This window comes from Geotrypetes seraphini, chromosome 2 (assembly GCF_902459505.1).
Source record: "Geotrypetes seraphini chromosome 2, aGeoSer1.1, whole genome shotgun sequence".
Classification (NCBI taxonomy): Eukaryota; Metazoa; Chordata; class Amphibia; order Gymnophiona; family Dermophiidae; genus Geotrypetes; species Geotrypetes seraphini.
Genome location: NC_047085.1, coordinates 31,594,303 through 31,620,283, shown reverse-complemented (window position 1 = coordinate 31,620,283; position 25,981 = coordinate 31,594,303). Strand labels below are relative to the sequence as shown.

Below are 25,981 nucleotides of genomic sequence, written 5' to 3'. Positions count from 1 at the left end.
CACGCTCACCACGTATAAGCACGCAGGACGTCCTTTTGTATTTTGGATTACGAGCATGATCCTGGAATGGATTATGCTTGTAAACCAAGGTACCACTGTAATTACCTTTGCTTGGGGAGAACTGATTTCCACTTGGAGTACAGTACTCCCTCGATATTCGCAGGGGTTCCATTCCAGGAACCCCCGCGAATCTTGAAAAGCCGTGAATACGGTTTTTCGCGGGGGAGACAGGAGAGGGCAGCTGGAGAGGCAGGAGAGAGCAGCTGGAGCGCCGGCGAGTGAAGGAAATCACTCGCGGTGTGCTCTGACCGCCTCTTCCTGCACTCAAGTCGGGCCTCACCAATCAGGAGCTGCTTTGACACGCAGCTCCTGATTGGTGAGGCCCGACTTAAGTGCAGGAAAAGGCGGTCGGAGCACACCGCGAGTGATTTCCTTCACTCGCCATCGCTCCAGCTGCCCTCTCCTGCCCGGTCATTGCAAATGACCGGGACTGCAAATCGCTGACCGCGAATGACCGGGGAAGCACTGTATAGAGGAGGATGAGGGACAGAGGAGATGGAAATGAAAAAGTAAAACAAGCTTTAACTTTTAATCAGCCACCAGTTGCAAAACTGACTCAATTAATCTGGCTGTTCCTGTGGCCCTCACTTAAGGCTGGCCTAGATCAAAACACAAGGTGCTAGTGGGAGACCCATGAGCAATTTAGAAGGATTGGGCTATCTCTATGACAGTGTTCTAATTGTCTGTAGGGTTTCTTGCACTGGGACAGGGTCTGCTTGTGTGCCACTCTCATTCCAGTCAATGTAACCAAAGAGTAAGGACAGGATGCTAGGGCCATAAAAATAAATACATTTTTGAAGTCATTTCCTACACCTATGTCGGAGGTAGCCATGATTCTGCAAATGGCACTGCTGCATGATTGACATGCGATTGGTGACCATTTTTTAGGTGGCTGCCACTACTGACGCCATTTGTGGAATCCTGCCATTGGTGTCGATGGCCACGCCTAGCGTTAGGTACTTTCCCAGTGCTGAGTCCTATTCTATAAATGGCACGCAAGCCTGATTCTACAATAATAATAATAATAATAATTTATTTTTATATACTGCCATACCTGAGAGTTCTAGGCGGTTTACAACAATCACAGTACATACAGTGCAATATATACAATACAAATGCATACATCAGATTAAAATCTTCTAAAGATTTTGCATAATAAAATGTTAGCAATATTAAGAAATACAAACAATTTAAAAGGATAAAAGTTAGATTAAAAAAAAATAAATAGCATTAAGATTCTAGCCTGTTGAATAGATGTGTTTTTATCTGTTTTCTAAAGTCAAGATAGGAGGAAGCTTCTAGAACAATTTTTGCGAGCCATGTATTCATTTTGACCGACTGAAAGGAAAAGGTTCTCTCAAGGAACCTTTTGTAATGACAGAGTTTTATTGAAGGATATGCAAACAGGTGTACTCTTCGGGAGCTCTTATTAGAATAACTCAAGGTAAAATGAGGGATGAGATAACCTGGGAGAATACCATAAACTGCTTTAAAGCAGATACAGTGGTGCCTCACACAACGAACTTAATTCGTTCCAGGAGCAAGTTTGTTATGCGAAAAGTTCGTTATGTGAAACGCGTTTTCCCATAACAATACATGTTAAAAAAAATTATTCGTTCTGCAGCATAAAATATGCTAAGATGACATAAAAAAAGATAAATTTGTCAAAATGGTGAAAATGGTGGTCTTGCTGAGGCCAAACTCTTTGACGAGGTCACACTGTTTTACCCCACATTCACTCCTTCTAATTATTTCCCGTTTCATTTCAACAGAAATCACCTTCCTGCTTTTTTTAGAAGCCATGATATATAAAAAATATGAGTTTATCTTAAAAGGACGACTGCCCGTGATACGTGCGTGCGTGCGTGATTTAATTCGTAATGAAGAACGATTGCCGCGATACGTGCTTTAAGTTAAGCGCAGTGACTAACGACTGCCTGCAGTGCCTGCGCGGAAGGATGCAATACATCGGCAGCGATCGTGGAAGCTCGGGCGACTTCGTTGTGTGAAACGAAGTTCGTTGTATGAATCATGACATGAAGTTCGTTGTGTGCAGCGTTCGCTGTGCGAGGCGTTCTTTATGCGAGGCACCACTGTACATGAGAATTTGAATAATACTCTGGATTCGAACGGCAGCCAATGGAGCTTTTGATAGAAGGGGGAGATATGCTCCTATTTTTTTAGACCGAAAATGAGGTGGACAGTCGTAATCTGGAGGACTCCCAATTTATTGATGGTTTTTGTTAAAAGCACCCAAATATCTGATGTCTCAAGAGCTACCCAGTTTAGAAGAAAAGAATTTCTGAAATTGAGAACTAGAGTATTGGCACTTGAGGCATCATTTTATCTAAAGTTTCCTAGTAAATGTTTGCTTAAGATGCAAGATACTGAATTTGCTTTTTGGGATCTCATTCAACTGCAACAATTTTTACTAGCCCGTGAACAGAAGTGAGATTTCTTTTCTTTTCCTTTTTTCATTCTTTGATGAGAAATTAGGTTAGGAAAGTCCATGTCCTAATTAAGTAGGGAATGATTTGGGTTCATTGGAATTCAACCCATTTCTTTGTTTTCCTTTAAAATTAAATTAGTAAATAAGCAATATGTCTCCCCATTTTGTGGGCTTGTAAAGGATTGTTTTTTTGTATTGTTTGTTGTATTGGAAATTTGTATGGAAACCTTTTTTTCCTTGATATCTTTATGGTATTGTAAATGTATTAAATTCAAATAAAAAAGAAAAAGAAAAAAGAGCACCCAAATATAGAATGTCATAGTAGTCTAAAATACTTAAAATAGAAGATTGGACTAACAAATGAAAAGAAGCTTCGTCGAAGTACTTCTTGATGGTTCGGAGCTTCCAGAGCACTGAGATACCTTTCTTACATATCAAATCGGAATGTTTTTCCAAAGTAAGGTGTTTGTCCAAAGTGACTCCCAATATTTTTAAGGACTGTTCGATATTATAATCCAACCCATTTACATGTATCATTGTATCTGATTTTTATCATTGGGAGTTACTAAGAAAAATTTTGTTTTTTCTGAGTTTAATTTCAATTTAAAAGCAGCCATCCATAGTTCGACTGCTTTAAATGATGCCTAGCTTAGGCACCCTAATCACGGACACCTAGCCGATGCCTAATTATAATCCGTGCACAACTAAATTGTGGTTTTTTAAAATTTGGTTAAAGGGCCACGCCATGAAAGTGATTAAAAAAAACAATTTTTTAAAAAATTACCAATTAATTCCCCCTTTTACAAAATCTAATCTTCTATCTGGGCATCGTGCATTGGCTTCCGGTATCCCATCGCATTCTATACAAATTATCTTTACTTACATTTAAATCGCTATTATATAAAACTCCAGCTTTTATTTATAAAGCATTGATACCTTATAATTCTCCCAAATTTTTAAGATCAAACGACCAACTTTTGTTGGTCATCCCCACTCTCAAAATTATCAATACTCGAAGGCAATTTATTTTTACTGTTACGGCGCCTCAGACCTGGAATTCACTCCCGCTATACCTAAGAGAGGAGAAGAATTTGGAAAAATTTAAGAGCCAACTTAAGAGCTTTCTTTTTAAAGATGCGTTCAATACTTAATTGAAATGTTAATTTGCTCTTTCATCAATTGCTCTTTTGTGTACCTTTATTTTTACCTATTTATTTGTCCTTCTATTCCTGTTGTGTTTTACCTTTAATTGTTGATTCTTTCCTATCCAAGATTGTATTTCTATCCCACCTGTCCTATTGTATTCTTGTCTTATTTTAATTAGTTCGTTTTGTGACTTATCCCCTTGTTAATTATATGGTCTATGTCATGTATATTTTAGACAATTTATTTTACTAATTTGTACATCGCCTAGAATTTGGAATAGGCGATTAATCAAATAATAAATAAACTTGAAACCTATGCAGGCTCAAGACGACTTAGAGAGAAGAAGGTAGAAAAGGAGAAGAACAGAGTGAAGGAGGTAGGGGGGAAAAAAGAGGAGAATTAAGGGAATGTGACTGACTAGCAGAAAGGGTGTACTGAGAGGTTCATGTAAAGTTCAGGTATCAAAGCGAAGAGTTTTCAGTTTCTTCCGGAATGCGGTGTGGCTAGGTTCCGTTCTGGTTGTTTCTGTGAGGTCATTCCAAGTTTTCATTCCTAGGAAGGTTAGGAGAGAGTGAAAAATACGCCTGTACTGGAGATTTTTTGTAGAATTCCTATGAGCGTCAGAGCTGTTACCACTGCGCACTAGGGTTTTGTAAAAAAAAAAAAAAAAAGGGGGGGGAGGGAAGTTGCCAGAATTTTTAGGTGCCAAATATAGAATCTAGTCCTTTGTTAGGAGAGAAAGTGAAGCTCTCCATTATTGCCGGGCAATACTGTAATCTTTTGGGGGAGTTATTCAGGGGAGGGTGCATGACTAGGAATAGAGAAAATTATTATTTATTTATTTATTCAATTTTCTATACCGTTCTCCCAGGAGAACTCAGAACGGTTTACATGAATTTATTCAGGTACTCGAGCATTTTTCCCTGTCTGTCCCGGTGGGCTCACAATCTATCTAGTGTACCTGGGGCAATGGGGGGATTAAGTGACTTGCTCAGGGTCACAAGGTTCAGCGTGGGTTTGAACCCACAACCCCAGGGTGCTGAGGCTGTAATTTTAACCACTCCGCCACACTCTCCCCCTAATACTTTGATATGAGTCTTTCAGTCCTGCAGCTAAGGTTTACGTTTCCAGTAATGGGCGATGCCTCGTTGTATGAACCAAGCGGTCAGTTTACTAAATTTCTTAGATTTTCAGACGGTACAGGCTTTGCAATAAATGAATGCATACAATTGGGAGAGGTAGAAAGACCACGCGTGGGATTTCTTTTTCATCTCTTTCGCAGTATGTTGGCTGTTTACCACCCCTATGCATGAGTATCAGACAAATCAAACTATGTTTAATTTAGGGGATATGCAATTCCAAAAGTCTCAAGTTGCAGGAAAAAATATTGAGTCCCCATGTAATTGATGGAGAAGATTAATAATTCCTTTGGCTCCTACTTTCTGGGCTCCTCTCCAAGACTTGTTATACTCTCAGTAGTTAAGTTTAGTTTCCACCCACTCATTTCACTGTGCACTAATATTAGGAAAAGTCATACGTGTACTGTTCAGACAAATTAGTTCCACATGGAAACAGGCAGTGATGAAATAGCTGAGCTGAGCTACTAAATCGGATGGAGCAACGGATGACTGAATTCAGACGAAAACTAAACGCAGAGAAAACAAAATTTTTCATAGCATCGCCATACCCACTTGACACTAAAGCACCAATGTGCATCAATAACCTTAGTTATCCCATTCAACCCACTATGAAGATATTGGGAGTAACACTGGACCAGAACCTGACCATGAAAGACCAGGTAGACTCCTTGATCAGAAAAATCTTTCTCACCCTCTGGAAGCTTCGGTCCATCAGAGCTTACTTTGATGCCTCATCATTTCGAATTCTAGTACAATCCCTTATACTGAGCCAACTCGATTACTGTAACATCGCCTACTTGGCACTCCCCCAGAAGTATATGCGGCGATTGCAACTAGTTCAAAATGCAGCGGTTAGACTACTTTGTGGACTGAAGAAGTTTGATCATGTGACACCTTCCTATCGACTTCTACACTGACTGCTGATGAAGGCACGTGTGAAATTCAAGTTTGGCTGTTTTTGCTTCAAGGTTCTCTATGGCTTAGCCCCTAAATACATACCAGGCCTCTTCTCCTTCACAACCAGCAGACACAAGCGAAGCTCACACCCGAACTTTGTTTCTCCACCGGTTAGTGGTTGTAAATTTAAAAGTCATCACCAACATCTTTTAGCACATCAAGCAGCATTATGGGTAAAGACCTTGAACAATTGCTCGTGCCTACTACCTATGGGGAATTCAGGAAATGCCTAAAAACACATCTGTTCCTGAAATACTTAGGAAACCAACCTATACAATCTTAGTCCTCAACAAACGATCGCTAGAACTATCAACCACTAAGTCTGTACTTTGTTTATTCCATTCAATCTGTAACATTTCTAATCATTGTAAATCGCATAGAACTTCACGGTCCTGCGGTATATAAACTGTTATTATTATTATTATTACTCTAGTCAGCCTTCTGTGAGACTAAGCTGAATCAATGCAGTTTATGAATACTTATCTCACTGGTAAATAAGGAGGGGATTTATCAATGGGTGTTAATGCATGCTAATTGCATTAGCGCACAGTAAACGCTGAAGAAGCCCATAGAAATGTAATGAGTGTCTTTAGCGCTTAGCATGTGCTAGTTGTTAGCGCATGCTAATGTGATTAACACACTCTAATGTAGTTATTGCCGATTGATGAATTCCCCCCCTAAAGGTAGCTATTTTTCCGTAAGTTGTATCAGACCATCAAGAACATAAGAACTTAAAAATTACTGTACTGGGGACAGACCGAAAGTCCATCAAGCCCAGTATCAGGTTTTCAGTAATGGCCAACTCAGGTCCCAAGTACCTAGCTAGATCCCAAGTAATAAAACAGATTATATGCTCCTTATCCTAAGAGTAAGCAGTAGATTGCCCCAAGCCAACTCAATAGTGGACTATGGACTTTTAGGAATTTTTCCAAACCTTTTTTTAAACCCTGCTAAGCTAAATGATTTCATCACATTCCCTAGTCCTAGTATTTTTGGAAAGAGTGAACAAGTGATTCACATCTACCCTTTCCTGTCTGCTCAGTATTTTAAAGACCTCTATCATATCACCCCTGAGCCGACTCTTCTCCAAGCTAAAGAGCCCTAGCCTCTTTAGTTTTTCCTCATAGGGAAGTCGTCCCACTCCTTTTATCATTTTCATTGCCCTTCTCTATACCTTTTCTAATTCTGCTGTTTCTTTTTTTGAGATATGGCGACCATACAAGGGCATTATAACATTTTTATCTTTGTTTTCCATTCCTTTCCTGATAATTCCTAACATTCTATTTGCTCTCTTAGTCACCACCACATGTTGAGCCGAAGGTTTTAATGTATTCTCAACAATGACACCGAGAGATCCTTTCCTGGACAGTGACTCCTAAAGTAGAACCTTGCCTTATGCAGCTATAGTTTGGGTTCTTCTTTCCCACGTCCATCACTTTGCACTTGCTCACATTAAATGTCAACTGCCGTTTTGATGCCCATTCTCCCAGTGTCACAAGGTGCTGTTGCAATATTTTACAATCCTCTTGCGATTTAACAACTTTGAACAACTTTGTGTCATCAGTAAATTTAATTATCCCACAAGTTATACTTCCCCCTCTGTATTCGCGGGGGTTAGGGGCAGAGCCGGCCCGCGAATATGGAAAAACTGTGCATAATATTCGGGCTGGTTCTGCCCTTATCCCCCGCTTCCCCTGGCTATTTTTAGCCCTGTAAGCCCCCCCTTAAGCATTACCTGGTGGTCTAGCGGGTTTACAGGCAGGAGCGATCTTCCCATGCTCCTGCCCCATGCAGATCGCTCACAGGAAATGACTGCCTTGAGCTCCCGTAGTCTCTCGAGACATTTCCTGTGAGCGAGCTGCACGGGGCAGGAGCGTGGGAAGATTGCTCCTGCCTGAAAACCCGCTAGACTACCAGGTAAGGCTTAAGGGGGGGGAGGGGGGGTTTACATGGCTAAAAATAGCCCAAAAAATTTCTGGTCAAAAATCTCAAATAACCGAATCAGTAGATACGGAATTCGCGAATACGGAGGGGGAACTGTGATTCCTGTCTCTAGAATGTAGATCATTGATAAATATGTTAAAAAGCAGCGGTCCCAGCACAGACCCCTGGGGAACCCCACTATTTACCCTTCTCCATTGAGAATATCACCCATTTAAACCCACTCTCTGCTTTCTATCTTTCAACCAGTTCTTAATCCATAAAAGAATATTACTTCCTTCCTATCCCATGACTCTAATTTCTTTCATGTGGTCCTTTGTCAAATGCCTTTTGAAAATCCAAATACACAATATTAACCGCTTCACCTTTATTCATATGCTCATTCACCCCTTCAAAGCAATGCAGTAGATTGGCGAGGCAAGATTTCCCTTGACTAAATCCATGCTGGCTTTCTCTCATTAATCCATGCTTATGTATATGTTTTTATCCAAAATTTATTTAAAGTCTTCAGAATGTGCCATCCACCAGCCAATTGATTCCTGGCTGAGACATTTTATGGCAAGTTCATCCTCATCAGAAGTTAAGTTGGGATGCAGTAGAGTAATCGTGAAGGGGGGACTTCTTCTTGATAAAGCCATTGGCGAAACATGTCGGAGCTGACAGGTCCCTCCCCGACGCTTTAGGAAACACTTTATTAAAACAAGTCTGATGAGGATGAACTTGCCATAAAATGTCTCAGCCAGGAATCAATTGGCTGGTGGATGGCACAATCTGAAGACTTAAAAAAATTTTTGGATAAAATTTTTGGATAAAAACTTCTATGCACTAATTATTGGTTAAAATCTAAATGCTGTTTTCTTATATGGACATGATTTAATGTTATAAACAGCTTTTATAAATATTTGGCAATCAATTTGTATGTATACAGTATGTTCTGTCATTTTTGTTCTTTATAATAGTTTCTACCATACAGCAATATCAAAGTCTTCTTTCCCTCCATGCCAATGTTTCCCAAATAGGAAGTGTTAGCTACGTTTGATTCCTAGAACACTTTTAGAGACCTAGTGGGCAGGAGTTTTGATAAACCCAGGGTTTTCCTGGCACCTGAGGTAGTTTTCACTGTGGTGCTTCTACTGCAACTCCCTGTAGAAGGAGAGAAAAAGTTAACAAAAATTAGTACCCATTGACGTGATAAAGGGGGCAGGGAGCGGAGTGCTCCGGACTACGTCTTGGTAGGGGTGCCACCCCAGCAGTAGCACAGTACATAAGAATAGCCTTACTGGATCAGACCAATGGTCCATCAAGCCCAGTAGCCCTTTCTCATGGTGGCCAATCTAGGTCCCTAGTAGCTGGCCAAAACCCAAGGAGTAGCAACATTCCATGCTACCGATCCAGGGCAAACAGTGGCTTCCCCCCATGTCTTACTCAACAGACTAATTTCCTCCAAGAAATTGTCCAAACCCTTCTTAAAACCAGCTACACTATCTGCTCTTACTACAACCTCTGGCAACGTGTTCCAGAGCTTAACAATTCTGAGCATCCCCTAGTCTTTGTAAATTCTGACGGAGTGAAAAATCGATCCACTTGTACCCATTCTACTCCACTCAGGATTTTGTAGACTTCAATCATATCTCCCATCAGCTGTCTCTTTTCCAAGCTGGAGAGCCCTAATCTTTTTAGTCATTCCTCATACGAGAGGAGTTCCATCCCCTTTATCATCTTGGTCGTTCTTTGAACCTTTTCTAGTGCCGCTATATCTTTCTTGAGATAAGGAAACCAGAATTGAATACAATGCTCCAGATGAGGTCGCACCATGGAGTGATACAGAGGCATTATAATATCTTTAGTCTTCGTAACCATCCCTTTTTTAATAATTCCTAGCATCCTGTTTGCTTTTTTGGCCGCCGCCACACATTATGTGGAAGGATTCATCGTATTGTTTACGATGACACCCAGATTCTTTTCTTGGGTGCTAACAGTAGCATCTCACCTCTCCCCCCTGCCCAAGTAATAGGGGTTCTCTTAAATACACCCCTCATGCCTCTTAAATTCTGTTCTTCATTGGCATTGAGCATGGGCACCTGCTCACACTGGCCCCCAAGTGCTTAAACCGCATAGATGTTTTGCCAATGCAGTATATCAAATGCTAAATAAATTGGGTAATTTGATAACCTCCTGTTACACCAGAGTGAAGTTACACCAGAGTTACTACAAAGTTACACCAGAGGGAAGACTCGAGCTGGCTTGAGCAGTGGACAAGAGACCCCGTTCACTGTCGATGAAGAACCGAAGAATTTAAGAGGTACTGAAGGCAGTGTATTTAAGAGACCCCCCACCATACACACTTGGGGGAGGGGATGCTGGGGGCCAAACTCTTCTTTCTGCCCTGGGCGCCAGCTTTTCTTGCTATGTCACTGTTACTACCTCTTTCTAGCTCCAGTGCTCCAGCTCTTGCAGTCATGCCACCTTCTATTGTTGAATTCTCCAGGGATCACTATATTAAATCCAGGAATAAACAACTGTGCACATCTGCTAGGGTAGTACTTGACTAATGGTTCATTCCTGTCCTACCTATTACTCTCTCCAACCACACATGTTCTCACTATAAAAACACATTTTCCTGATTAAGATCAAATGGGTTCTTACATAAATACTATTATATCCAGTTGCTGGTTGGGAGAAGTCTTTGATTGTAAAGAATAGCACATGGCGTGAGGAATGGCCGACTGGAAAAACCAGATGATAGTGCCTCTGTATAAATCTGCGATGAGACCTCATTTAGAGTACTGTGTACCAGTGGCATACGTAGCATATTTGGTACTCGAGGCAAATCAGTTTTTTAACACCCCACTATTAATATTTTTGGTATAAGAACATAAGAATTGCTGCTGCTGGGTCAGACCAGTGGTCCATCTTGCCCAGCAGTCCGCTCACACGGTGGCCCTTAGGTCAAAGACTAATGCTCTAAATGAGTCCAGCCTCACCTGCGTACGTTCCAGTTTAGCAGGAACTTGTCTAACTGTGTCTTGAATCCCTGGAGGGTGTTTTCCCCTATAACAGACTCCGGAAGAGCGTTTCAGCTTTCTACCACTCTCTGGGTGAAGAAGAACGTCCTTGTGTTTGTAAGGAATCTATCCCCTTTTAACTTTAGAGAGTGCCCTCTCGTTCTCTCTACCTTGGAGAGGGTGAACAACCTCTCTTTATCTACTAAGTCTATTCCCTTCATTATCATGAATGTTTCAATCATGTCCCCTTGCACTCTCCTCTTTTCAAGGGAAAATAGGCCCAGTTTCTCTAATCTCTCACTGTACGGCAACTGCTCCAGCCCCTTAACCATTTTAGTCGCTCTTCTCTGGACCCTTTCGAGTAGTACCGTGTCCTTCTTCATGTACGGCGACCAGTGCTGGACGCAGTACTCCAGGTGAGGGCGCACAAGACCTCAGCTCTGCCAGCCTTAGGTTTACTCTTGAGTTGCCAAAACACTAGGTGAAGCAAATACAGGTATGAATTATTTAGCTATAATGGTTAGAGTAGCAAGATGAGCACCAGAGATGTCAGGACTCAAATCCATGCTGCTGCTTGAGATATTGGATAAGTAACTAAACCCTCCACTGTTTCAGGTACAAAACGTAAATTGTAAGCCTTCCAGAGACAGGAAAATACCTACCATACTTGAATATAACTTGCTTTGAGATACTACTGAGAAAGGTGTAATCTAAACCCAAAATCTAGAACAAGGCCTACTGCCAAGTAATACATATGTCACTCAGGACCTACAAAGCAATTCTGCCATACCATAATAGTACTTACTACCACAGTTCACAAAACAGGGGCCTACCTTGAAAAAGGTAGCACTAAAACATATTGTACCTACTGGAAAGCTAAACAAGCCGGGTTCCTACAGATTGATCCTGCACAATCAGTTCTCTGAAAAAAACATATCTCTTTCACACACATAGATCACAGATAGACCCTAAGGGCTCCTTTTACAAAGGTGCGTTAGGGCCTTAACGTGCGGAATAGCGTGCGCTAAATTGCCACGCGCGCTAGCCGCTACCGCCTCCTTTTAAGCAGGTGGTAATTTTTCGGCTAGTGCGCTAATCTTGTGCGTGTGCTAAAAACGCTAGCGCACCTTAGTAGAAGGAGCCCTAAGTATAGAATAAGACTAAGGGCTCCATTTTCTAAGCTGCTATAGCGGTTTTACCGCGCGCTTAGCGCACGCAGAATTGCCCTGCGCGCTAGACTCTAACGCCAGCATTGAGCTGGTGTTAGTTCTAGCCGCGTAGCGTGGGTTTAGCCCGCGCTAAAAACGCTATCACTGCTTAGTAAAAGGAGCCCTACGTAACCACAAATAAAAATTAACCGTTCTCCTTAATTATATCCATGACATCCTGTTTGTCTGTCTTGTCTGTTTAGATTGTAAGCTCTCTTGAGCAGGGACTGTCTTCTTTGTGACTCTGTACAGCACTGTGTACTTCTGGTAGTGCTATAGAAATAATTAATAGTATGGTATAGTAAAAATATGCAGAGAAAAATTAAACTGTATCCCCAAAAAGCAACACCAGAGGAAAAGAAAAGGCGATGCATGTTCCCCTGTACTGTGCAAAATATAAAGATATCAGGTCTACATTTTAAAAACTGACATATTGCAATCGCTACATTACAAAGCAACAAATACCAATAAAAAAAAAATTATACCATCATATTGGACTAAATATATTTTTCCATTAGCTTTTAGAAGCCAAAATCGTGTTTCAGTTTTCAATTTCTATTTATTAACTTTATTGACACAGCTACCCCACTAGCTTAGACTAAACTAAAAAATAAAATTTGTTGTTCAACCTTTGTTGCCTGGCCATTTACTTTCTTTTTTTTTTTCTAATTGCGCCAGTTTCAGTCTCTGGTTTCTGCTTTCCTTGTTTTCTCTTAACTCTCTTGCCAAGATTTTCTGCCCATTTGCCATGTTGTAATTCTTCCTTTTCCTTTCAGCTTTCTTCAATTTATTTTTCTGCCTCTTTGTCCAGACTTAAATTATTTCTTATTATACAGTCTTCAGTTTCCATCTTTTTGCCGTTTCTAACTACAGCTTTCCATTGCTTTTCCCAGTGCATTTTTTCTAGCCAAAAAGGTGTGGGTACTCAAATACCAGGCTATTCTTCAGGAGTAGAGTGATCACTGAGGGATCCACCCCACAGTAGCCACGCCTCTTGCAATCAGCCACAGAATCCATGAAAAGGTAGCACTGAATGGGCTAGAACTTGAATTATTTTATTAATACTTGGGAACCATGGGTCATTTTTATTAAGCATTTGAAAAGGTGCCAGTACTCAGTACCTCCTCAAAAAAAAGCCCTGGCTTTCTCTCACTCTGGCTCTTCTATTCCACTTCCTCTTATTCTCCAGTTTGTCCATAAAACTATCCTCTTTCTCCCATCATCCATCATTTGCCCTCTTTCTCTCACCTCTCTTCAATCCAGCATCTGCCCTCTTTCTTTCTCTCTCCCTCCCTTCCATCTAGCAACTACCCCATCTCTCCCTTCTTCCGACTAGCATCTGCCCCATCCAGTGGCATACCAAGGGGACAGGATGTTGAAGCAGAGGGAAATATTCAAGGGCCGCTGGAGGCAGTGTGTTCAGCTCATTATAGCTGCTTGCGGTCTAAAAATTACAAGTGGCTGAGAGAGAGAGAGGTTCAAGAAATGTCGCACCCGATTACAGGGAGGGAGGGAAGGATAAAGGAGAAAGCCATCAAATTGGAAGGGAGGAAGGAAGGAAGAAAGAAGGACCACCAGAAAAGGGAGAGGAGAGAGAGATACCAGACCATGGGGGAGGGAGGGAAGGGAAGCAGAGGAGAGAAAAGAGACCCAACCACAGTGGGGGAGAGAGAGATGGAAGGGAAAGAGACAGAGATGCCTGACCATGGGGGGGGGGGGGGGGGGCTAGGACAAAAAGAAAAGGGAAAGGCGAGGAGAAATAGATTAACAGATAATGGTGAGGAACTACAACACTATAATATAATATAAATTTTAAAAAAAATTTTGTTGTTTGATCGTGGAATCAAGTGACCTCCCAGCTCCAACCCACCATACACCCAATATCAGAGGGAGAAAAAGCCTCAGACTTACATAGCAATATAAGACACAAAGGTACTTAGAAAAACTACTTTTCCTTACTTTCACTGGCAAATAGATGCCAGACCGCAGAGGAGAGAGAGAGGGAAGGGAAGCAGAGGAGAGAGATGCCAGAGCATGGGGTTGGGAGGGAAAGAAGAAAAGAAAGCAGAACATAGAGATGCCAGAGCATGGAGAGGAGATAGAGAGAAGGAGGAAAAGAAGAAAGGGATAACAGACCATGTGGTGAACGCCGTTAGATTTCCAGGAAGAAGTTAAATTTTATGGCGAGAATGTGATAGTCTTGATGTTACACGAAACTTCATTACCCAAAGTTTGAGGTGGTGTAGCAGAGCAATGTCGGTTCCCTGAAGCAGGCCCGAAATGTGTCACGTCGGAACCAATGAATTTAGAAAGCTAAGTTTTCTTCATCTTACAGTTATCAATATAAGATGTTAAGCCTATAGCTCGTTTGGCTTTTACAATTTCAATAGTGACTATTGTTACCATTTTGACACTGTATTGAACAATGCAATGATTGGGTGGTGAGGCGGTACATTCGCTTTCATGTCTCTGAGCATAAGCTTCAATAACAGTTGAATAACATTTGATGGAATTTTTTTGTAAAGACACATAGAGTGACTTTTATAATAGTTGCTATATTCTTTTTTGGTCACTCAACATTAGTATTTTGGTTGAATTATTTGCCCTTTTCTTTATTTTTGACTGAGACCATGTGGTGAAGGCAGGGAAGAGAAGAAAGAGGAGAGAAAGATGCTAGACTATGGGGGAGGGATGGAGAGGAGGGAGATGCCAAAGCATGGGAGGTGATGAAAGGGAAGGAGACTGAGATACCAGACCTGGGAGGAGAAAAGGAGAGAAAAGTGGTGATTGTTATTTTTCTTTTTTTAATTTACATCTGCTATCTTTATATTTACACTTCTCCTTCCGTATCCACGGTGGTTAGGGGCAGAGCCAGCCCATGAATATTTAAAAACCGCAAATAATATTTGGGCCGGTTCTGCCCCTAACCCCCACTTCCACCCGGCTATTTTAAGCCCTGTAAGCCCCCCCTTAAGCCTTACCTAGTGGTCTAGCGGGTTTTCGGGCAGGAGCGATTTTCCCATGCTTTTGCCCCATGCAGATCGCTCACAGGAAATGGCTGCCTTGAGCTCCCGTCATCTCGCGGACTACGATGGGAGCTCAAGGCAGCCATTTCCTGTGAGCAATCTGCACGGAGCAAGAGCATGGGAAGATTGCTCCTGCCCGAAATCCCGTTAGACCACCAGGTAAGGCTTAAGGGGGGGGCTTACAGGGCTTACAATAGCCTGAAAAAAGAAAAGGGAATTTTTGGTTTAAAATCAAAAATAAGTGAATCCGTAGATACAGAAACCGCAAATACAGAGGGGGAAGTGTATATTGTACACAGTAATAGGGGACATTCGTCATTGTTTCTGTTTCTGTGGTGTTGCACTGAATGGTTTTTTGGAGGTTCAGTTTAACGCAGCTCCTGATTGGTAAGGCCCGACTTTAGTACAGGAAGAGGCGGTCGGAGCATACAGCGAGTGATTTCCTTCACTCGCCGGTGCTCTGGCTGCTCTCTCCTGCCGCTCTCTCCAGTCTCCCCCAGAATATGGTTCCACAGAAGATGATGGGGATAAGCACAGTGTGAAGTAAACAGAGAATCCCTATATGGAAAGAGGCCGGAATGAGTGTAAACCAAGTCGAGCTTTATTATATGAAGATGACCTGGTCTATAAATCTAATCCCCTCTTTTACTAAGGTGCACTGACCGATTAGCGTGCGCTAATCGAATGAGCATGTGCTAATTGAATTAGCACACGCTAATGTATCCGTAGACTAACATGTGTTTAGCGCGCGCTAATCAGTTAACGCACCTTAGTAAAAGAGGGCCTAAGTTTTAATTTAGTTTAGTTTATTTGAGGGTGGTTTTACAGATTAGCATTGATATTATATTTTATTATTCTTCTACTTGTTTTTTGTGAATATTAGTTATTTTATTGTACATTTTTATTATGTATATAATTTTTATAACAGTAAACAATACAAAAATATGTGGGTTTCAAATTCACTAACCCCCTCTTTTACGAAACTCTGATAGCAGTTTCTAGTGCAGAGAGCCGCGCTGAATGGCCTGTGCTACTCCCAACCCTCATAGGAACTCAGTGAACTTTGGGAGCAGCGTGGGCCATTCAGCGCGGCTCCCTGCGCTAGAAACTGCTCTCGTAATTTTGTAAAAGAAGGGGGAAATGATAAATAGAGAGAAGAGAGAGAGAGAGATGGAACTGTAGAGAGATGGATGTAGAGAGAGAAATGGAACTGAATCGGAATCGGCAGGAGTCCGTGCGCTGCTCTCCGACGGCCCTGTTGCTTAAATTTCCCTGACGCAGTGGGAGCGATATTTCCCCCACGAAACGCAGGCCGCATCGGATGATGATTAGTAAAATAAAATGAGCAGACACAAAATGCTATAAGCTACAGAAGCACTGTTTCAGATAAGTATTCTGAATAATGGGGCCTTTAAATTATGCTTATGCTTGCACTTTTCTGCCGATTCTGTTTCTGAAATGAGCTGATAGTTGTCGAGCAGGAAAGTTAAAAGATTAGGAAGAAGATATAAATGACGGTTTGGCTAAAAAGATCGAAGTTAGGCAATTTAAAAAATGTGGGTTGTCTAACGAATTCATTTTTAGGGTGTATATACAAAAAAAGTAAAGAAAAAATCATTTTGAAATAAAATTTAGTGAGAGTGAGGGCGGGTTCAAGCCCATGTCGTGAGCAGGAGCAAGTGGAAAAGTCTCCACGATATAACCCAAATTAGGTAAAGGGCTCCATTTTCTGAGGCATGTAACCTTGATAGTTAAAAAAATCTTCAGTTCCATTTCTCTCTTGAATATAATTTTTATAACCCATTTTGGATGTAATTGGTAGAGTGGGATAAATACACCATTAAATAAATAAACAAAGCAGGTAAAAGCCAGTCTTTCGCCTAAAAGCTGGATTTTGTAACCAGTGTCTGTCAAAAACAACACCGGTTACAGAATCCCCCCCCCCCTACAATGATCCGGGCAGGAGAGAGCCCAAGCCCTCCTGGCCCATGGCACCCCGAACCCCCGACTACGTTCGGGAAAGAGGGAGCCCAAGCCCTCTTGCCCCGGCGGCACCCCAACTCCCCGACAGCATCGGGGCAAGAGGGAGCCCAAACCCTCTTGCCCTGCAATCCCCAACCCCCCCTGCTGAGTCCGATGGGGCCAGGAGGGAGCCCAAGCCCTCCTGGCCTGGCGATCTCCAACCCCCCTCCCCCCCACGATCCAGCCTGGAGGGAGCCCAAGCCCTCCTGGCCCGACGACACCCTCCAACCCCCACCCCCCACTAAAATATGGGCAGGAGGGATTCCAGGCCCTCCTACTTTTGACGCAACCCCCCCCACGACCGCCCCCCGAACCCTCGATCACTCCACCCTGCCAGACCCGCAACCCCTGCCGACCCCCCCACCTCCCTCCCTTACCTCCCTCCCCCATACCTTAAAAATTGTTGGTCAGACGGACGGGTGCCAAGCCCGTCCGTCCGACAGGCTAGCCATCTCTGGAATGGCTGGCCTTAGGGCCTGATTGGCCCAGGCGGCTCAAACCCCGCCCACAGGTGGGGCTTCAGACGCCTGGGCCCAACTGGAATCGGCCCAGTTGTCTTAGGCCCCTCCTGTGAGCGGGGGGACTTCGGCGGGGGGGGGGGGGTTGGGGATCGCGAGGCAAGAGGGCTTGGGCTCCCTCTTAGTATCTGATAAAGCGTTCAATCAAATTTACAATGAACTTGGAACTTGGCAATGGTTAAAAATCAATGAGGATGGACAGGGTGAATAGACCATGACAAAAAAAAAAAACAATCTGATACAAATAGGCTAACTATGGAAAGGAATGTTTATAGTATGTTTATGGGGAAACAAAAAAGGTAAAAGGGATAAAAATGAAAAATATGCATGTATAACCCGGAATAAGAGGAAAATCTATAGGAAAATTATTGTATCAAATGTCTTTTTGAAATATAGGCTTCTCTTTCACGTCATTGGCATAAAAATCTCCACTGCAATGAATCATCTTCAAGACACAAAACTGAATATGCAACCCACCCATATGCACAAAATAGAATTTTGCTGCTGGGTCGTAATTCTTCATCCCAGTGTGGGCACTACTTATTTCCCTCCAGCCGCTCAATGTTTCACCATCAATGGACCCACAGCAACGCTTCAAAAAGACTCAATGAGGAATCCTAGGCTGCGTCAGCCCAAACCTTGAGTGGCCACAGCATAATAGAAACATAGGAACATGATGACAGATAAAAGCTGAAGACAGCTTACACATGGAACCACTCCCTCAGCCTGGGTAACATTTTCTGTCTGCACAGAGACAGAAGCTGTAACCTGAGCAGCAGCTTTGGTGACACGATGTTTCCCAAAGGCAGGCAGGGATCAGTTTATTAGTCTACCTCCCTGATTTTAAACTCACTGGAGCTAATACATCACTTCCGGGCTAGCAAGAAAACCATTTCCAGGACCGCACTTATCTTTCAGGTCCCAAGTGAAGCACCTCCCATTTTCCCTCTACATTGCAATATTTTATAGTGATTTGTTAGCTGAATATCGGGCAACATATCTCTAAATCACACAGTGAAAACCCAACCCAATTTTTCATAAGATGGGCTTTGCTAAATTTCTGCAAAAGTAAATCTTGGTATCTATCCCAATGTTACTTTTTTACCACCTGCTAAGCTGGAACTTTGGATTTCTTTCACATTTCTGGTTAGATGTTTATTCTTTTAAATACCAGTTGTATGGACCGTTTCTAAACTTAATAAAGTTTTGAAATCATTATTATTTGTATTTCATTCATTTCTGTATGCTTGAGCTAGCAGATTTATCTAATACAGTAATTATAGCAAAACTTGTGTTCTGTTCCTATATTATTGAGGTGTGATAAGAACCTCATTTATGCTCATTAAAAGCACTTTTGCATTATGTTGCAGTATCCTCGGGTACCTGGCAGTTACTGGATATGTCCATCGGCAACTTATCGATTCGTCCCTCTCCACCTTTGATGTCGCCCATGTCAGCAGAGATTTTCCCGATGCTATGGCCACTGCCAGGGACTATTGTCTATCAGGTGAATAATTTTATGCTAAATTTATTGTACTTATGACATACTGGAATTTGTTTAAAAAAAAATTAAAATTAAAAAGCAGTACAGCAGACTTGCTTTCAGAAAAGGCTGTGTCCAAACTGGTATTTTATGGCAGGATGCTGAATTAATGTGTTTTTCAGTTGGAGATAGTATGTCTCTGTGAACTGGAAGGTTAACTGTGGGAAGACAATATGATACTACTATGCACTGGTAAACACAAACGTGTGCTTACTGCAGCAAAAAAATGCTTTACTGCAAGTTGCGCTCAGCTGTCATGTGTGCTACCCACTCACCAAAAAATAAAATTGTATTTATTCTTTTTAAGTGCTGGGGGCACAGTTTCCTAGAGTCTAGCTGAACTGGAGTCCTCCACCTACATTCCTGCCAGTAGGTGGTGCTGTATCATTATCACATTTTCAATAGTGAGGAACAGACAAGCTCTTGCAAGACTCCAGGGAACCTGCATGTCCCTAACAATTTAAATTACAATATTGAAGTATCGCCTCTTCCCCTCCCCACTGGCAGCAATGCAGCTGAAGAACTCACACCCAGCTTTAGAGGAAACAATGGTTGGGTCTGGGAGTGGAGAGCGGGCATGTGCGCTAATTGGATACTCAGCTACATTGCTGCACACTAACTAATTAATGCATGCTATCATGACATGTTCAGCTGAACATATCATGATAGTATAAAATTTATATTGAAAGTTAATTCCTTTTAATTAGGGAACAAGTGAGTATAAATAGTGGGGTTCCCCAGAGGTCTGTGCTGGGACCACTGCTTTTTAACATATGTATCAATGATCTAGAGATGGGCATAATTAATGAGATAATTAAATTTGCTGATGATGTAACGTTGTTCAAAAGTTATTACATGCAATAGGATTGTGAAAAAATTGCAAGAGGACTTTGGGAGACTGGGCGTCAAGATGGCAGATGAACTTTCAAATGTGAGCAAGTGTAAAGTGATGAATTTGGAAAGGAGGGACTCCGAACTATATGCTTTGTGATGCAGGGTTCAGCGTTAGGAGTCACAGTCCCAGGGAAAAGGATCTAGGTATCATCGTTGAGGATACATTGAAACCTTCATCTCAGTGTGGAGGCGGACAGTAGGAATTATCAGGAAAGAAATGGAAAACAAAGATGAAAATGTTATAATGGCGTTTGTATTACTCTGTGATGTGGCAATACCTCTAATAATGTGTGCAAATCATGTTCGTTGCATCTCAAAAAAGATATTAGCAAAAATCAGAAAAAGGTACAGAGAAGGTGCAACAAAAAATGATAGAAAGGGGATGGGACGACTTTCCAGATTCACATCAAATGCCCAAAAACCTTTCTTTACATAGAAGCTTACAAGACTTAGACCTTGAACTTAACTTACTGTATACTTCACAACTTGCCCTCTTGTCTTTTCTTCACTACCGACCTTTTTATTTTAGCAATGTAACTCTACCCTTTTCCGTGTGTTGTAGTTGTTCAGTAAGATTTGTCTACCTATTATTTGCGTTTGTAATACTAAACTAAACTAAACCTAAGTTTATATACCGCATCATCTCCACGGATGCGAGAGCTCGGCACGGTTTTACAAGAACTTAAAATATAGGAAGAGAAGGGAAAAAAAAAGAAGGTTTACATGAACTTATATATAGAAGAGAAGAGTAAAGGGGGATAGAATTACATTTAGTGAAAAGGCCAGGTTTTCAGTTGCATTGCGGAATAATTGGAGGGAGCCCAGTTCCGCAGCGGGGTAGTAAGGTCGTTCCAAAGGACCTGTGATTCTGAAGGAGAAGGGATTTTCCCAGTTTGCCTGCATAGCGAATACCGTGTAGAGAGGGGAAGGATAGTTCATACCTTTGGGCGGGTCTGGTAGAGTCGGGACTCGAGGAGTTACTAAGATAGTGGGGATTAAGGGAGGAAGGATGCCGTGAATGATCTTAAAAGCCAGGCAGGAGCATTTGAAATGGATTCTGGAAATGAAAAGCAGTATATCAAGCCCTAATAAACTTGAAAATTCCATAAGATGACACTCTTTTCAGCTACAGTGGCAAAATAACGCTCAGAATTTAGGAAGTTGGTTGGTTGTGCTAAGAATTTTCCATGCACCCCTTTATATAGAATAGAGTATGATAGGCACATCCTTCTGCATTTATATTAATAATTGTACTGATCTACCTGTACTAGCAACTGCACTGAATGTCTGGGTCAAACTGCCCATTGTAACTTCCTAGGTAACTAACCCAACCTCTCGTAATGTAATCCGACCTTGAACTGAATAGGTAATGGTGGAATAGAAAACCTGAACATAACATTTAGGCATTCACATTTATACAAGCTCTATGGCTGGCATAAAAGTGGGTTCCTAGATGTTAAAAATGTTAATATCGAGTTATGCTAGTATTCTACAACGGAACCTAGGTGTTTTGGATCTGTTCTAGAATAGGCTCCTACCGTGTAGTCTCTGGGATTCTAAATGGAGGTGCGCTGTTATACCGTAGAACTTCCCCCCTATTTTTCTTGAAGTCGGATTTATCAAGCAGTTCAAGTTTCAAGTTTATTAGTTACTTGATATACCGTCTATCCAGAAAATCTAAACGGTTTACAAAAGCTAGAAGGGTTGCTAGATTGCATAGGGAGAGGTATGGCCAGTAGGAAAAAGTAAGTATTGATGCCCCTGTATAAGACTTTGGTGAGACCTTATTTAGAATATTGTGTAGAATTTTGGAGGCCGCACCTTCAAAAAGATATAAAAAGGATGGAGTCGGTCTAGAGGAAGGCTACTAAAATGGTGTGTGGTCTTCGTGATAAGGCGTATGGGGACAGACTTAAAGATCTCAATCTGTATACTTTGGAGGAAAGGTGGGAGAGGGGAGATATGATAGAGACGTTTAAATACCTACGTAATGTAAATGCGCATGAGTCGAGTCTCTTTCAATTGAAAGGGCATAGGATGAACTTAAGAGGTGATGGGCTCTAGAGTATTCTCAGGAAATACTTTTTTACAGAAAGGGTGGTAGATGCATGGAACAAGAAGTTGTGGAGACAGAGACTGTGTCTGAATTCAAGAGGGCCTGGGATAGACACGTGGGATCTCTCAGAGAGAGAAAGAGATCATGGCTACTGTGGATGGGCAGCTCTATGACCTCACAATGCATGTGCACAGCGCCTTATCCTATAGGAAGAGGAGATGCACATGTTAAGAGCCTTAGCCAAAAGGGAGAGGAGGAGATAGTGGATGCTGCGGATGGGAAGACTGGATGGGCCATTTGGCCTTAATCTGCCATCATGTTTCTATGTTTATTACACTTGGACGTCACTGTATTTTTTCTTCTTTTATATTGCAGTCTGTTCTAAAGAGCCCAGACTCACCAAGGGCTGGTCACCTCAGGAGCCTCACATCCTGTTTCATCAGATAAGTTTTACTTTGTGTTGTGAACACCAGCCTTAAGAATGTTTATTGTGGGTGATAAGGGTTAGAGAATGACACGGTGACAAAATTCATCACCGTTCCTGTCCCCGCGGATAACTGCGGAAAACCATCTTCATGTCATTCTTTAAGGAGAGAGGGAAGAATCAGAGTATAATTGGGCACGACCACTGACCCGCAAGCTTTGCTTTGAAGAATGCTGGTGTAGAAGGACTGAGGTTGAAACAGACACTACAGAATGACAGTCTCTGGTATCCAGAGCAGATATTGTGATGTCATAATGCCTCATTCTACCAGTGCCTAAGAGCCAATCACATCAGTAATGTCACAGTGGCTTCATTATCCTTGGCTCACATAAGAATCAGAATATGAATGGGCTCAGCCACTGACCCGCAAGCTTTGCTTTGAAGAATGCTAGTGTAGAAGGACCGAGGTTGAAATAGACACTAGAAAATGACATGGGATTATTTCCCGCGGTTATCCGCGGGGACGGGAACGGTGATGAATTTTGTCACCCTCTAATAAGGGTCTGCTTTCAAATAGGGCCAGACAGGTTGCAAAATAACACAAATCCCTTCGAACTTGTCTTTGAGGTGGTTATGTGTTATTTTGCAACGTGTCTGGCTCTACTTTAAAGCAGACCCTTGACGCCCATAATAAAGATGCTTCTAACTGGACAGTATGTGAGGCTCCTGAGGTGACCGGCGCTTGGAAATCTACCAGGGATGCTCAAGCTTCTTTGTGAATGAATCCGCCTTGATGGATTTATTTCCTTAGGCAGTTGATCAAACTGAAATAAACCCGAACCCTGAATTTGTTGAATCCATGTAAATTGCATAGGTTTGATGAAAGTTTGGAGTATATGCAGAGGGTATGTGAATCCCTAGTTGCTACTAGGAGAAGGAAAGAGGGGTGTGGAGAACTTCACTCGGTGTACCGTATTTTCACGCATATAACGCGCGCGTTATACACGATTTTACAAACCGTGCATAACCATGTGCGTTATACGTGTGAGTGCATTGTACAAATTTTTTTTTTCATTCTGAACCGGCATTCCCCCTGCGAACCGGCATCCTCCCCCCCCGCTCGCGTTACCCCCCTCCCCCGCGATCCTACATCCCCCCCCAGCACCGCAAAGACAACTCTTACCCGATTGGGCACCGGCACCAGCACCAATGCACAGGATGTGCCAGTGCCCGAAGATCCTCCCTCATTGGGCTGGGCTGGGCGGTGCGAGAGAGATCCTCCTTCTTCCTGTGCCGGGCTGGACTAGGCTTTGAGCATTTGCGCATGCTCATAGCCTTCTGCTCTCGCTCTCTCCAAGGGGGACGGGGGGTGACGCGAGTGGGGGGGGAGGATGCCGGTTCAGAGTAGGCGGGAGGAGGTTTTAGCATGCGCGGTATACGCGTGTGTGCGCTATATTAAAATTTTATTACATAAATTTCTGTTCCCCGCACACTATACCCATGTGCGCGTTTTACACGGGTGCGTGGTATATGAGTGAAAATACGGTATTTATTGACACACTTCTCAGTCCTGCAAAGCGATGCTCACCTTCAAATATGTTTGTTTTTTCCTCTCTCAGCATGCTTGAAGAATCTCTCCTGTGCAGTGACTACTCTTGAATCCCTGCCATTTGCCATCAGATGCCTCTTCTACCCTGATGTACAAAGCTGCAGATATGACCTAGAAGGCCATTCCTGTCAACTCCTGCTCAAGGAGAAGGCAACCTACATCTACCGCAAGAGAGGTAAGTAGGCACGAAAAATCTTCGACCTGCGGAAAGTCCTTCATGGGCAATTCTGTTTTGACGCATTCGCTCATTTGAAGACGCTCACGCGATCTTCATTGCGCTAACTTTCCTGTCCAGCTGCGTAATGTGGGCTCTTTTCCAATTATTTTGAAAACATCTGAAAATGTGGCAATTTTCAAAAATGTAAATTCCGCTGCTCACACTATAATCACTAATTTTTATTATACTGTCCTTTCTCTTGTAAACCGTGCCGAGAAGATGCGGTATATAAGCTCAAGGTTTAGTTTAGTTAGTTTAGTTTAACTTACCTAACTCAGCTGATTTGCTTGTCCTCGGAGGAAGTCATCACACTGCCGAAACGAGGATCTTGGTGGGGACCTAAAGAAAGAAATTTATTTATTTATTCAATTTTCAATACCGTTCTTCCAAGGGCGCTCAGAACGGTTTACTTCAAGTTTCAAGTTTATTATTAATATTTGATAAATCGCTTATTCAATTAACTAAGCGATGTACACCTTTATAAAAACATAGGTTGTGAAGACTAACAGGGTAATACACATCTTTTAACTCTAGGACAGACATGAAGCGTGGGGATAGCGGGGAGAAGTTACAATTTTTAGTTAAAGAGAGAACAAAAAAGGGAAAAACAGGAGGGAAGGTAACAAAATAAAGGCTTGAAGTTTCATGAGGTAGGTACTCAAGCATTTTCCCTGTCTGTCCCGATGGTTCTTCTAAGCAACTCTGTTGGGACTTTGTACAGTTGCTTTGTTTGGACTTTATGATAATAAAAGTAATTGGTGGTTGGTATAGACATCTCGCTTGCCTTTTTTGTCACATTGGTTTATGCCTAGGCAAGTTTTCTTCTTCCTCTTTGTTTTCCAATTCTGTAACTAGGCACATATATTTGTGCATGACCAATAAACCTAAAAAATTCTCTGACCTACCTGGTCCAAAATCAATATAAACTAGGAAAAAAAACACCCACCATGGAATTATGAACTACTGAGATATACCTTAATTATTATTTTCTTATATCAATCTTTATATTTGTATATTCAAATCTTCTGAAAGTCTAAACAATGTTATTTAAACGATATTGTTTTAAGGGGGTGAAATAGCTTCAGAGTATGGAGCAATTAACCTATCTGGGTTTCTAGCATGATAAATTCACTCGCTGCCAGTCAAATCATAGGCAGAAACCCCCAAGCTTCCTAATTAATTATTTAATATTTTGATTTTTACTTGTTTATGTTATTTTTAATATCTTGATTATATTTAGCTTAGGCTTACCCCCTCTTCTATGAAACCGCACTAGCAATTTGTAGCGTGGTGATCCGCACTCAATGGTCCGCGCTGCACCCGATGCTCATAGAGTTCCTATGAGCATTGGGAGCAGCACGGGCCATTCAGCATGGCTCACCGAGCTAAAAACTGCTAGCGCGGTTTCGTAGAAGGGGTTAATGTGAATTTGTATTCATTTACTTTTGGGAATTTTCCCCTGCATAAATCAATTCTATAAAGTGCACCTAACTTTTATAGAATTGCACTTAAGCGTCATAATACTCGGCGCCTATGTTTTGCGTGCTGTGTGTAGAATTGGGCCGTAGATACCTAATGCTGTTGTAAAAAAGTCTTTCACAGTGCGACATCAAGGCTCCCATTTGTAGAACTGCTTCCTTTATAAATAGCTCTGATATGTGTAATATCTTCTGAGTTGCAAAATTGTAAATATAGATTCCATTTTTCTTTCTCGCAAGATCTGTCTTCATCGGCCTCTGACTCCCGTCTGCCATCGGTGTATATCCC

At 42.0% G+C, this 25,981-nt stretch overlaps 1 protein-coding gene across 2 annotated transcripts in view; it reads left to right on the top strand.

Annotated features, from left to right (window-relative positions):
• Positions 1–24,148, top strand: part of TG (thyroglobulin) — a 230,637-nt gene extending 206,489 nt beyond the window's left edge. For both annotated transcript variants that reach the window (XM_033933389.1, XM_033933388.1), the window contains 2 exons: positions 18,842–18,978; positions 24,008–24,148. In XM_033933389.1, the coding sequence (XP_033789280.1) occupies positions 18,842–18,978; positions 24,008–24,016 (146 nt within the window). In that variant the 3' untranslated portion in view covers positions 24,017–24,148. The remainder of the gene's footprint in view (positions 1–18,841; positions 18,979–24,007) is intronic.
• The last annotated feature ends 1,833 nt before the right edge of the window (positions 24,149–25,981 follow it).